Below are 14,380 nucleotides of genomic sequence, written 5' to 3' on the forward strand. Positions count from 1 at the left end.
AGCTGTTAATAACCTCCTCCTCCTCCCCCTGTGATGGAGAACAGAGGAGGAGGAGCTGTCTGTTTTCATTTACTGTGAATGGAGAGTTGATGGACTCCTCATTATCTCTTTTAATTACCTCCTCCTCTGTACATCGGAGTCTGAACACTGAGGAAGGGCCAGTGAGTGTGTGTGTGTGTGTGTGTGTGTGTGTGTGTGTGTGTGTGTGTGTGTGTGTGTGTGTGTGTGTGTGTGTGTGTGTGTGTGTGTGTGTGTGTGTGTGTGTGTGAGTGAGTGTGAGAGTGAGTGATTGACAGCTGACATTAAGTTGTTTAGCAGTAAAATGTCAGAGTCTGAATATTCCTGCTGGTCTGTTTGACCCCGTCTGTCTGCCGTAGGAGGAGCTGCGGACTCTTCGGGATAAATCAGATTTCTGTCAGATGACAAACATCAGTCTGTGTTTCTGATCCAGGTTTCATTCTGTGTTAGTGCGACTGGACCAGGATCCAGGTCCTGAAACTGGACAGCTGAAGAGTAGAAACTCATAGTGGAAATTGTGGTTTCATCACTGAGATGAAAAACTTGTGAGTTTCCTTCTGAATTTTTCCACTGCCGAGAAACGTGACACTGACTTTACATTAGACTTGAACACAGCTGCGACACATCTGGATTACGTCTCATCTCCTTGACCTGAATGGACTGAATGTTCACTGCTGTGTGTGTGTGTGTGTGTGTGTGTGTGTGTGTGTGTGTGTGTGTGTGTGTGTGTGTGTGTGTGTGTTGTAACAGCTGGTATTCAGTTCTTCAGCCTGTGATGCCATCTGACACTGAAACACACGCGGCTCCTTATAAGTGTGCAAATCACACATTCTGTCTCTGACTATAAAAAAGCAATCTGTGTGTGTGTGTGTGTGTGTGTGTGTGTGTGCGATAGAGAGTCATAATAGCTGTTAATTAGCTCCATGTTCAAACCAGCCACAGATGCTAATGAGCAAAAACCTGTCCAGCATTTGGTGATAATTAGAGTGACAGGCCCAAACACATCTGACCACACACACACACACACACACACACACACACACACACACACAGAGGGAGAGAAAGAGAGAGAGAGAGAGAGGGTACAGCTCAGCTTTAAAACAGCTGAGACAGAGAATGCACAAATCGTCATTAAACACCTAAAATTGAACTGAAAATAACAACATTTGAAATGTGATTGCTTGGGAAAATAATTCAACAATTTTACAAAAATAATTAAGAATTAGTGACTCCATCATTTGCTGGATGTTGCTGCATGTTGGTTTCGACGTTGCTGGATGTTGCTTGAGGTTGTTGGATGTTGGTGGATGTGATAAGACACATGTTGACCTGTTGTCTTTGGACTATTTTCCATAAAAATAGCCTTTGATTTGTAGGATTTGTAAATTATTGCAATCTCTGTCTTTTATCTCTTTTCCTTTTTACAAACATTTATCCCAATCAGAGTTGATAATATGTAAAAAGAAGGAAAAATTAAATTCAAATTTAATTCAACAAGCAGATCAGTTAACACCACATAAACAAACAGACAGCACAGCAGTTGGGATGAGAATTGATAAGAATTTAGCAATTCAGTTTCCATAAACAATCACTTATGGATTCAATTCCTTTTCACTTCCCGTACCAATTCTCATTGGCTCCCCTTTGAGAGCCACCACCATCTCTAAGCAGCATATAAAAGACATTACATTCATGCACATTAATTACATGTTGAGCGATCAAATGTTTGTGCTTGTTGGAGGTGTTTCCCTCTTTGTTGTGATCAGTTTTAGGTCATTACTCAAAAACGTAATTATTACACATATTACACAGAACACTTTTCTTAAAAGTAATGCAGTACATTACCTAATTACACCCAGGAGAAAGACATTCATTATACTACTCGTTAGGGCTGCACGATTAATCATTAGAAAATCGCGATCTCGATTCATACTTATGTGCGATCTCATTTCCAAATGACAACGATTTAAAAAAAAAAAAAAAAAGAAAAGAAAGAAAAAAAGAAAGACGACGGCGATTGTACCGCATTTTGATCCGGGACGTAACCTGCATGAAAACAAGCGCTCACTCTTCCTGCTCAACAAATGACAAGGGCGGAGCCTTATACCACGTGATACAGAAGCTGCGCTGTGATGCTCAAATTGGCAGGAAAGAAACAACGGAGAACACGTCAGGGATGACGAGAAAGTGACAGGAGAAAATCCGTCCTGATCAACCACCCAAACATCAATAACGGGAACCTTATACAGCGCTTCCCTATACACGTCGAACTCCCGCAGGCACAAAGAAATTACGGAGGCTATTACTTATCACCTGACCAAAGATATGGCTCCATCAACACTGTGCAAAACGAGGGATTTAGGAAAATGATCAACACCCTAGACCAGGGGTCGGCAACCTGCGGCTCCGGAGCCGCATGCGGATCTTTAGTCCTTCTACGGCTCCGCGTGGTTTGGGGAAATAAATAATTTTTTGTAAGTAATTAGCTAAAGTCTATTTTATTTATGTTAGTTCTTTTTTTAACTCGTAGTTCTAAATTGGAAGATTATTGTGATATTGAAATATAAATATAAAATTATATTCTATTAGTTTTTGATAGATCAAACTAAGCGTCACACTTGCGGAAGCCGATATACCGGCCGAAACGCCCGCCAACCCCAGGTAGGCCAATTATGGATCTTCGGATCCACATTATGTCAGCAGCTGTTCTCCAAAAACAAACACGTTCACGCCTCACAGACGACAGCTTACAGTCGTGCGTAAAGATGAAAGTGACTTCGTACAGCCCCGATCGTACAGCAGACGCTGTACGAGGTTCAGGAGCGGAAGTCCCATTGTAAACATATCACGGCAGACCCGACTATGTTTCCATGAAGACGCTTTTCAGCATCTTTTTATTGACCACTTTTCACACACGGTTGCTTTACGCATACAGCCGGTGTTAAAGCTCGCAGCCCGACACACACCAACACAACAGCATAGGTGGCACAGACGTTAAGGCGGCGAGGCGTGATTGCGGGTACCGCTAAGGTGCGTCCGCCTCCCCTGCAGCGGCGCTGCAGTCCACGCCCCGCCACACATATTAATCAGGTAAAATACATACTTAGGCGGAATTTTGCAATGTTCAAAATGTGTTAATTACATAAATAAAATGTAATTTTCTCTGTAGCACTTCATGCATTTAAGCAACACACCTTAGTTGTTCACACAAAGCATAAAGGTAAAAAAAAAAACAATATATACAGTGTTATGTTCATTTTAGATGTCAAAAAGTATTTGCGGCTCCCAGAGTTTTCTTTTGTGTGGAAATCGCGTCCAAATGGCTCTTTGGGTGTTAAAGGTTGCTGACCCCTGCACTAGACAAACGCTACACAGTGCCGTCCCGCAGCTATTTTTCTATTGTTGCACTACCTGCTCTATACACGTAGTGTCGAGCAACGGTGGAGACGGAATTTCAAGCAGTACAACATTTTGCGGCAACGACAAAATGTGAGGCATTTATTGTTTTTATGTTTATTTATTGTTTTTATGTTCAGTTTCAACTGTTATGAAGTTGATGTGCAGTTAATAAGTGCAATAAATATTTATACTGGAAAAGAAAATCGTGAGAGAATCGTGATCTCAATTCTAAGCAAAAAAATCGTGATTCTCATTTTTTGCAAAATCGTGCAGCCCTACTACTCGTTATGTTACTTTCATGTTACTCTGTAAAATGATCTGAAACACACTGTCTCATAGTGACCAGTTAACCATCTAAACCTACAGGCTACAGCCCCACACACCAACACAAGCCCTATCCTAATGAGGACACACGTGATCTTTCTCCAAGTATTTATGTATGAGCATAAAGCCGACAGCACAAATCAAAGATGGAAACCAGCACAAAGAGACTTTAAAGTGATTCTGCTTTAGAAACATGAACAGGTAGAAACAGAGGATGCAGCCTGACTGCTCATCACTTTGTTACCTCTTGAAATTCAGCAGCAGCTCATGTTATCATGGTGCTGGTCTGGGGTCAGCATTTACTCAGCTTAACATCACTCTGGGCTCTTGGCTAGCTTAGTGTTAGCATGCTGTCTATGTAGGCTCTTGCAAAGAACCGAAGTTGCATTAATTTAATGCAGTTGTTTCTGTTCTACAGCAGTCTTCACTTTATCATCTCATCTTTTGTGTAATAAAAATAAAACGTCCATTTCGATGCTTGAGACTGCGCCACTATTTTCTTCCACCGACACAGAACTGAAATCAGCTGATTGTAGCGAGAGTGCAAGGATCGATAAGCGGGCTCGGTAGGCAGACTAGCAATTCCATGGAATTAGACTACCGGGAACCGGCTCTCTACAAGAACTAATCTCGATTCCCATCCCTAACAGCAGTCGATGTGTCACAGTGGTTAAATTTAGACTGGCATTATATAAACTGTGCCTGCAGGGAACACGCTAAGAACACGCAGAGCAGTATGTTGCTGCCTGACAGCTTCTCTAGTTTCCAATTACAACAAAAGTCAGAGGTCAAGTGAAGTGGATTCATCAGGCTAATTGCGTGGTGTAGTTTCCTGTTGCTGCTGACCCTTGAGGTTGCAGACACACTCGGCTTCAGTCTCAGAATCGTCTCTAGAAACAAACACTCGTTCCTCCGTACACTGTTTTTAAAACGAAACACCTTCTCTAATAATTGATTGATGATTAAGTTCGAGATGACCGCTCTGTTCAGACTGGCCCAAGCTCCCACCAACCTGAACTGGATAAATGAAGGATGGATAGATAAATGGATGAATACCTTTGCAGGCTGATGATCAGTGTTTAAGTCTTTGGTTATAGAGTCAGGGTCAGCATATCTGCTGCTCAATCACTGCTCTGGCGATGTGTGCTAGAAAAAATTACGAAGGTAACAAAAGTATGTCAAAAAATGAGCAAATTTCTGTGATACTGAATATGTTTTAAAAACAGAAAGCAACCTATCAGAAGCAGTACAGATTCACTGTCCTGTTGTGGTTCTTGAATTGTAGAAGCAGCTAACACCAGTAAGCACCTCAGTCAGAGGTGCCAGGTTCAAGAGTTTCCTACCTGAATTTAAACCCTTGGATTAACATGAAGTGAATTTATGGAGCTTTCTCTGAGCAGCTGGACTCAGTCTGAACAGAATCAAAATCGGACAGCTGACGGTTGGCGTTTATTTCTAAGGGAAAAGTGAACGTTCAGCAGGTCGATCAGGTAAACGCTGAGCTGTTAGTGAGTTACTGCTACTGTCTGTTGACAGTCTGTGGATGCTGGCTGGTGTTTGCTGACAGAACATGGATTATCTCTGCTCTCATGTTCTGCCAGCACTAAAGGTTATGATCGAATACACTGACTGATGATTGGTTGCCCCTCTTCTCTGTGACTTAGCCCCACCTTTATGCTACCTGCCTGCTGCTATTTAATATCCAGCAGCTGTTTCCTATTTAATCTCTGTGAAGCCTTACTGCTAATTAAAGTATATTACTGCCCATAAATTGGGGGTCTCAAACTTAAATGAACTGGGGGCCACTGTCGTCTCATTGGATGGACACTTTAGTGTTCAAGAAGTACAAAACAAACAAACAAGAAAACACACACAAATATTTCCTAAAATATTTTACTTGTTTTTTTAAATGTCAAATATTGTATAACAAGACAAAACTGCAAACGTGAACACAGATTGAATCCTTTCATTGAACGGCCAAATAAACACGTTGGTCCTCTCTGTCTGTGCACACACGTGGCAGCACTTCTGCTGTCATTGTGTTTGTATTTAACTAAATCAAAATGCAGACATAAGTGTACACATGAGTTTGTGACTCTGCCACTGAACTAACACAGCCAGTCCCTCAGCATGTTTGTACTCTCTGCTCATATTGTCTTCATATTCAGTCATTTCTGGCTTTTTAAAGAACTTATTTTACCAAAAAAGTCACTTCAAGGGACAAACTGCATATTTCTTCATGTCAGTACAGCCCCTGGGCCGCTGCCATAAACCTCTCCAGTTTCTAACTTTGTCTCAAGGCGTCTTTTTCTTGAAGTATGTCAGATCTGAGAATGAAACCACATAAAACCTTCAGACAGTTTTTTCTATGTTTTGTTGGTGCCATAAGTCTGTGAATCAGCAGAGAGACGGGCTCTGCTCTGACCCTATGGGCTCGGTCAGGTTAAAGACCAGCTGCATAGGCGTTACTGAGCTGATCTCAGTGAACATAAATCTGTGTTGATGTTTTTAATTCTTTGCCTTTGCACTGACTGTAGTTTCTAAACAAAGGCAGGCAATAAAAACTCAGCAGTCATTACTTCACTTTATACATTTGACTTTAAACACCTGCACAGCTGAACTCCACCGCTCCTGAAAATCGGACTTCTGTTGCAGTATTAATTTATATTTTTGATATGTGCATCTGCAGCATGTTTGAGCTTCTCCTGTTGGTGTGAAGACAACATGTTTGCCTTTATTTATGAGAACTGATAAAAAGATGATTGTGTGCAGAGAAACAGGTGAAGAGTGTGAACAGAGGTGATGAAGAGTGTTTAAAGGCAGCAGCTGCTTTAAAGCAAAGATGAACCTGAGAGAGAGCAGCGCAAATGACTCGCATCAGATTAACAGACAGAGCTGCCAGCAGCACATAAATCACACACACACACACACACACACACACACACACACACACACACACACACACACACACACACACACACACACACACACAGGGAGGCAGTACATTACCGTCAGTATAATTCGTCCTCACTCTGCGACTACATTTTCTACCTCATAGAGCATATTAACTCCAACACAGAGTGTGTGTGTGTGTCTGTGTGTGTGTTCCCAGTGTCAGTGTGTGTTTGACTTCTATTCTTTGTGGAGATAAATTTGCAGTGCGTCCTAATTTGCTGCTCGTAAATATGAGCTATTGTGTGTGTGTCAGGTCTTCTCTGCTTATCACATAACAAATTGAAAGCTTAATCTGTGCTGTGTGTAGATTTATGACCTCGATTGCCGGCGAGGAAATACTCGGGGAAATGCAGAAGACGAGGAGGAGGAGGGTGGAGACAGATGGAGCGTGTGTGTCTGAAGATAAGAGCACGATCAGCTGAGACCCACGGTGATAAGACTGTGTACGAGCAGCCGATCAGAGGTCAGAGGTCGCGCTGACAGACAGAGGTTATCTTCAGACAAACATAAGCAGGACTTCCTGCTGGGAGAGGAACAGGAAACAAAAATAACTGTGGTAACCATGGCGATAACCACGGCATTCTTATTGTAACCATGTGCTTTCTGTGTTGGCGTTCACATCTCTACACCACCTGTGTAAGTGGCCAGTGTGATTCGTGTCCCATGTAGAGTTGGAGTAAACCTGGTAGCATCCATGAATCAGCCGCGAGGCGTCTCCGGTTTGGCTTTTTCAGCCGTGTGTTAAATACGGAGATTTTCCTGTTAACACTTTAGGACTGAGGGTGGAATTCCTCTCTAATTAGACTAATTGTATTTTATTTGAAATTATAATTTCATTATATTTGCCTTCAAACGTAGGCAGACCTTGAGCTAACCATGAGGTTTAGGGGAAACAAAGACATAATAATACTGTTAGTGAGTTTAGGTAGTTTATAATTTCATGGTAGCTTTGCAGAGAAAAAAACAGTATTATCTCGTCTTACATCAGAAACATGTTTGTACTTTTTGAGTAAATTAATCCTAGCGTTTCATATTTTTTAACTTCTATTTAACATTCATTATGGTGATGAGCATGATGGATGTTCTTATTATTCAACTCTGCTTTGATTAAATTAAATAAATATATAAACATTTTCAGGCTTATGTGGCCTTACAGTGATGAAGCCTAATGTCTTTCACAATCACTGTTCAAACAAAGTTTCAAAAGGTTTCCACAGGTAAGTAAAACACCTGGAAGTTGGGCAAAATATTGTTCTTCTGCAAAATTCCTGAGAAATTCTGCACTGCCTAAAATTACTAATGCACATGTTAAAATTATGTACACACCATATAAATTTACATGCAGTATTTCTGTTTCCCGTACAAAGCAGACTTGATAATTGTTCTGAATCTAGCGTACTTACTTTCAAGTATTTGTAGATAACTTTGTAAGTAGAATATGTTTAATTACAGGCGATTAGATCGTAGGTCGCTGGCCGACGGGTTAGAGTAGCGAGGGTTAAAATCTGCCCTTTTTTATATTTTCTCTCTTTGAAGCAGCAGCATGTACCTGAAAAACTAAACGCACAGGAAAAACTCCTGCACGTGTATAAAACACTTACCGTGGTTACTGATCGATGATGCTGTCACAGTCTGAATTTCTCAGTCTCAACCTGTGGTCGAGCCTCACATTGATGCATTTCTTCTTTATGAACTTTCATTCATAATTCTAAATCGTTTCCTTGATCTAAACTACCTTCTCAGATCAAACACCTGAGATGTTCACCTGTTCAGGTGTGCAGTCAGTCTTTAATATCTTCTGTTTATTGACTCAAAGCGTAAAAGTGATTTCAGTCTGCGGTGCTGAACTTCGTTTGGAAAAGCTCGATTTGTTTACAGAACATCTGCTCAGAGAATAGCCTGTGTGTGTGTGTGTGTGTGTGTGTGTGTGTGTGTGTGTGTGTGTGTGTGTGTGTGTGTGTGTGTGTCAGTGTCAGCACTTTGTCCTTCTGTAGGCTCATTAGAGACGAGCTGCAAGGAATGCTGGGTAATCAATACTGCAGAGACCCTTAGAGACCAGACACATCGCCTTAGAGCGAGTTCTGTCTTTTTTGTCCTTCTGTGTGTGTGTGTTTACAACCCGTTACCATGGAAACCGCTGTGATGCTGTGGTACTGACCCTCCACACACCCATCCAGATGGCTGGCATCACAGTATTTTGTAAAACTGTAGAAAAGCAGAGATGGTGTTTCTGAACATGGGACCCGAGAAGGCCGGTGGGGCTGAGTGCTGGCATTGGGGTTGGAGTTCGGATGCAGCTGTAGTCTCGCCTCTTTGTCTTCTCTCCTTCATCCCTCCATCTCTCCTGGGAGAGGATGACAGCAGAGGAGGAGAGAGGGAGGGAGTGCTCAGGGTTACAGCTGACAGGATGACAGAGAGCGCGTCCTTTGGATTTACCCACTGTAAGACATACGGACACAAACATCCTGAGCCAGAGTAAATATGTCATCCACACTCTGAAACATAGCACACATCTGTAAACTGTGATTGGTCAGCAGCTGTCTGTTAAAACCAAACTCGTCCAGTAAGCCAGTAATCAGCTGTCGTTGAACACTACCTGGAAGCTCTTTAAATGTTTTTGTGTGATATCTAAAATATTGACAAGTGCTTCAGACAGTTTCACGTTTTGTTCTCCAACATTAAACACGTCCATGAATCTGTCTTACCACGGTAAACAAACATGGACCAATCAGGAGAAAGCACAGGTAACTTCAGGCATGTTTTATGCATGACAGTGATTTGATTAGTTGACCAGGTTTTACTCCATCACCTTCCAAGGTTCTCTACAACAAACTATCTCAACCTCTGGTTCACAGAAAATGACCTGACATTAAAAGAACATCACAGAAACATAGACTCTGAGAGTAACTCAGATTTTTACTTTTTGTTTAAAAACACAAACTCATGAATGTACCTGCACTGTATAAAGGGACAGAGATCATTTTTATGTAACTTTTCTTGAATACAAGCTGTTAAAATGAGATAACCCTTTAAAGAAGAAAAGAAAAATCAGATGAACTAAGGCTAATTTACACGATGGAGTGCTGCTTTAAACACAGATTTAAATCTGTACATGAAGCTGCATTTAAAAAATTAGTTTTACAACATCATATTCTGTTTGAGTACAGAATATGATGTTACTGGCTTGGTTGGTTGAAGTCCTGCCATAAATTAATGCATCAATCTTAAATATGATCAACCTATCTCTAATAATCGGCTATGTACCACAGGCCTTCAAGGTGGCTGTAGTTAAAACCTTTACTTAAAAAGCATCTCTAGACCCAGCTGTCTTAGCTAATTATAGGCCAATCTCCAACCTTCCTTTCATATCAAACATCCTTGAAAGAGTAGTTGTCAAACAGCTAACAGATCATCTGCAGAGGAATGGCTTATTTGAAGAGTTTCAGTCAGGTTTCAGAGCTCATCACAGCACAGAAACAGCTTTAGTGAAGGTTACAAATGATCTTCTTATGGCCTCTGACAGTGGACTCATCTCTGTGCTTGTCCTGCTAGACCAGTATGGTTCCGACAATAGTTTTTAAAATAACATATGTTAATTTACAATCCTTAATATGTTTTACGTGTGGGGGGGGGGCACCCAGGGCACCAAACAGGCTAGGATCGCCCCTGGATTCGGTGCATATATAATTAAACCTCTCTTGAATGCTCTAACCTTTACTGTAGGAGTGAAATGTTGATCAAACAGCTCCAGCCTTTTGATCTTAACCTGTGAGATGGTTTCCAGCAGAGCATTCCTCCTCCCAGCTTCACATTTGTGTGACAGCAGATCATCCAGTTTGATCAGATGCGATCTTACTGTGTGTGTATCTATTGCTGGTTATAGATATGCAATCAGCCCTAATAGCACCTCATCTGTGTGTTTGCAGGTTTTTCCTCAAGTTTTTTCTGAAGTGTAACCAGAACTGCCTGAAAAATGCAGGAAACCCACGAGACATGAGGCGATTTCAGGTAAAACACACACACACACACACACACACACACACACACACACACACACACACACACACACACACACACACACACACACACACACACACACACACACACACACACACACACACACAGATGAATTCATTTCCCTAAAGGGCAGGACATGGCTGTGGATGATCCCATAATGCATTGCAGCGGGGCAGCCCAAGGCTTATTGCTTTGGAGATAAAATATGAGAGGTCATCAGAGACGTTTGTCTGTCCATCGTTCCAATTATTTGTGTTCAGCATCTGTTTGGTGTCTGAATGACGTGTTAAATGATTAAATTCAAGCTTCCCATCAAAAGCAGTAACATGGTAGTAAGAGTCAGTCACAATCACGCCAGTACAGACAGGATAATTCCACGTTCACTCATCAATAATGAAACTTTAAAAATACGTAATCCTTTGATAAGCAGAACTGGTGTAGAACAAAGAACCTGAAGAACCTGATGTTCCAGAGGAACACACGTTCATGAGAATGAGAGTTTGTTCCTAATGATCAACTGGATCAGAGTTGGCCTGTCCATGTCTGATCCTGATAAGAGAAAGAAACCAGAAGCTTCTTCTCAAACATGAAGCCCCCACCAAACAAAATCTCTCCACCGGGAGCTGCCTGAAACCAGCAGAAGCTCCAGATGTTGAGGGTATCTGCAGATGTTTATCGCCGCAACTACCACATTAGAGTTTTTAAAGGACATGTGAGGGCGTAACAGCCCACGTAAGCTGCATTTATCAGCAGTGTTTCAGAGCATCAAAATCATAAAAATAAAATAGAAATGTGCTCCACATTGTGGGGTCTAAGCCGTCACCAGTGAGATCCCCGAGCCCTGAACTAAACCAATACACAATAGAATCAGAATCAGAATCGTGTTTATTGGCCAAGTATATGTGCAGACAAATACAAGGAATTTGGTTCCGGTAGATGGTGGCTCTCAAGCACAGCAATGTAAATCACACACACACACACACACACACACACACACACACACACACACACACACACACACACACACACACACACACACACACACACGTGTCTATATATACATTACACATGCATACACATACATACACAAAGCTGTGTAAACCAACTATAAATAACTAATCTAAACTTATATACATAAAATACAGAAATGAAATGAGGTGGAATGAAAACTACAGAATGTACATAAGGGGCAGTTGCAGTCTGGCAGTGGGAGCAGTGTGACAGGTCAACTGTTTAGAAGGGAGATGGCGAGGGGGAAGAAACTGTTCCTGTGTCGGGTGGTCCTGGTCTGCAGGCTTCTGTACCGTCTGCCAGAGGGCAGCAGATCAAAAGTCTGTGTCCAGGGTGTGAGGGGTCTGTGATGATTTTCCTGCCAGTTTCCTGGTTCTTGAGAGGTACAGATCCTGGATGGAGGGCAGGGGGCGCCGATGATCCTTTCTGCTGCCCGTACAGTCCGCTGCAGTCTGCTCCTGTCCTGTTTAGTGGCTGCACCATACCAGACTGTGATGGAGGAGCACAGGACAGACTCAATGACTGCAGTGTAGAACTGGATCAGCAGCTCCTGTGGAAGACTGTACTTCCCCAGTTGTCTCAGGAAGTACATCCTCTGCTGGGTCTTTTTGAGGATGGAGTTGATGTTGGTCTCCCACTTCAGGTCCTGGGAGATGGTGGTACCCAGGAACTTGAAGATCTCCACAGTCGACACAGGGCTGTCTGATATGATGAGGGGGCAGAGTTGGGGATGTCTCCTGAAGTCCACTGTCATCTCTACAGTTTTAAGAGTGTTCAGCTCCAGATTGTGCTGACTGCACCAGAGTACCAGCCGCTCAACTTCCTGCCGGTATGCAGACTCATCACCATCCTGAATGAAGCTAATGACGGTGGTGTCACCTGCAAACTTTAGGAGCTTAACAGCCGAGTGCTTGGAGGTGCAGTCATTAGTGTAGAGGGAGAACAGTAGTGGTGAGAGGACACATCCTTGAGGGGCACCAATACTGAGGGACCGAGTTTCAGAGGTGATCTCCCCCAGCCTCACTTGTTGCTTCCTGTCTGTCAGGAAGCTGGTGATCCACTGACAGGTAGCTGGTGACACGCTGAGCTGGGAGAGTTTGGAGGAGAGAAGTTCAGGCACGATGGTGTTAAAAGCCGAACTAAAGTCCACAAACAGGATCCTGGCATAAGTTCCCGGGCGGTCGAGGTGTTACAGGATGTAATGCAGCCCCATATTCACTGCATCATCCACTGACCTGTTTGCCCAGTAGGCAAACTGCAGAGGGTCCAGCTGGTGGCCTGTAATGTCCTTCAGATGGGCTAACACCAGTCGTTCGAAGGATTTCATGACCACAGACGTCAAGGCGACAGGTCTGTAGTCATTCAGTCCTGTGATGGTGGGTTTCTTGGGAACAGGGATGATGGTGGAGCATTTGAAGCAGGAGGGAACTTCACACAGCTCCAGGGATCTGTTGAAGATGCGCGTAAAGATGAGAGCCAGCTGTTCAGCACAGGTCTTGAGGCAGGAGGGTGAGACACCGTCTGGTCCGGGGGCTTTCCTGGGCTTCTGTTTCTGAAATAGTCGGCTCACATCCTCAGTGTGTATTCTGAGTTTCAGGGAGGAGGAAAGGAGGGTGAGAGGTGTGGTGGTGGTCGTTGAGTCTGAAATGGTGGGGGTGGTCGCTGGGTCTGGAATGGGGAGAGTGGGGGTGGTCGTTGAGACTGGATTGGGGAGGGTGAGGGTGAAGGGGGGAGAGGTGGAAGGTGTGTTGGGGGTCAGTGTCTGAAGCAGTGTCTCTGGGGAGGGGAGGGTGAGGCGTAGAATATGTCATTTATGTGTTCTTATTACAAGTCTTTGCAATCAGGGAACAAAGAAAATAATCATGAAATCTATATACTTGCATTAAAAGACAGACGTTCATAGCAGTTATTTATTATTATTATTATTATTTTCTTTTCCCACTATTTTATAGTGATACATCTGTGTGGGGGTGGGGTGGGGTGTTTGCATGTTGTTTGTGTGTGTGTTATAATATTTATAAGGTGTTGACTGTATGCACAGCAATAAAGCTTGATTTGATTTGATGCTGGTATGTTTGACATCTTTGAAAGTGTAGCTGCGTGTCCGTGCAGACACTCAGTAAAAGAAAATATCAAAATGCTGTTCTGGATTTACTGCTGCATAAAAATGTTTACATTTCATTCATGATCCCAGTCAATATAAAGGAGGCGGTAAAGCTGCTGTGATCCTCTGTGTTGTGTCTCAGGGAGAGCCTGCTGACCCCGAGCGCCATCATAAAGCTCAGATTAACTGAGTGCTCAAATACAGACGCCCCACAGTCAAACACACTCAACCACGAGAGCTTCATTCATCATACACTTAACAATGAGCACCGCTTATCGGGAAGAACAGCCCCATGATTGATCCTCATTATTGATCACACCCATCGTACCATTACGCTCCAAAAGAGTAGCTGAAGCCAGCAGGAGGTGGGAGGAGAGAGGGGGAGCCATAAAACGCGCCATAAAACATAAACATGTATTTGAAAAAACCCCAAATACCTCCAAATATGCAGAAAGTAAACAAAAACTGCCCTTGATGTTATTATCTAAGGAAAACATGGAATGAGCTGACAGCATGCGATTTATGTGATGAACATGTTTCTAAAAAGTTGCT

General features: G+C 42.8%; 1 protein-coding gene across 6 annotated transcripts in view; it reads left to right on the top strand.

The window, feature by feature from the left end:
* Window positions 1-14,380, top strand: part of ebf3a (EBF transcription factor 3a) — a 64,785-nt gene that overhangs the window by 13,589 nt on the left and 36,816 nt on the right. For all 6 annotated transcript variants that reach the window (XM_031747259.2, XM_031747265.2, XM_031747263.2 and 3 more), the window contains exon 7: window positions 10,623-10,704. In XM_031747259.2, the coding sequence (XP_031603119.1) occupies window positions 10,623-10,704 (82 nt within the window). The remainder of the gene's footprint in view (window positions 1-10,622; window positions 10,705-14,380) is intronic.

The sequence above is a fragment of the Oreochromis aureus genome, linkage group 8, assembly GCF_013358895.1.
Source record: "Oreochromis aureus strain Israel breed Guangdong linkage group 8, ZZ_aureus, whole genome shotgun sequence".
NCBI lineage: Eukaryota > Metazoa > Chordata > Actinopteri > Cichliformes > Cichlidae > Oreochromis > Oreochromis aureus.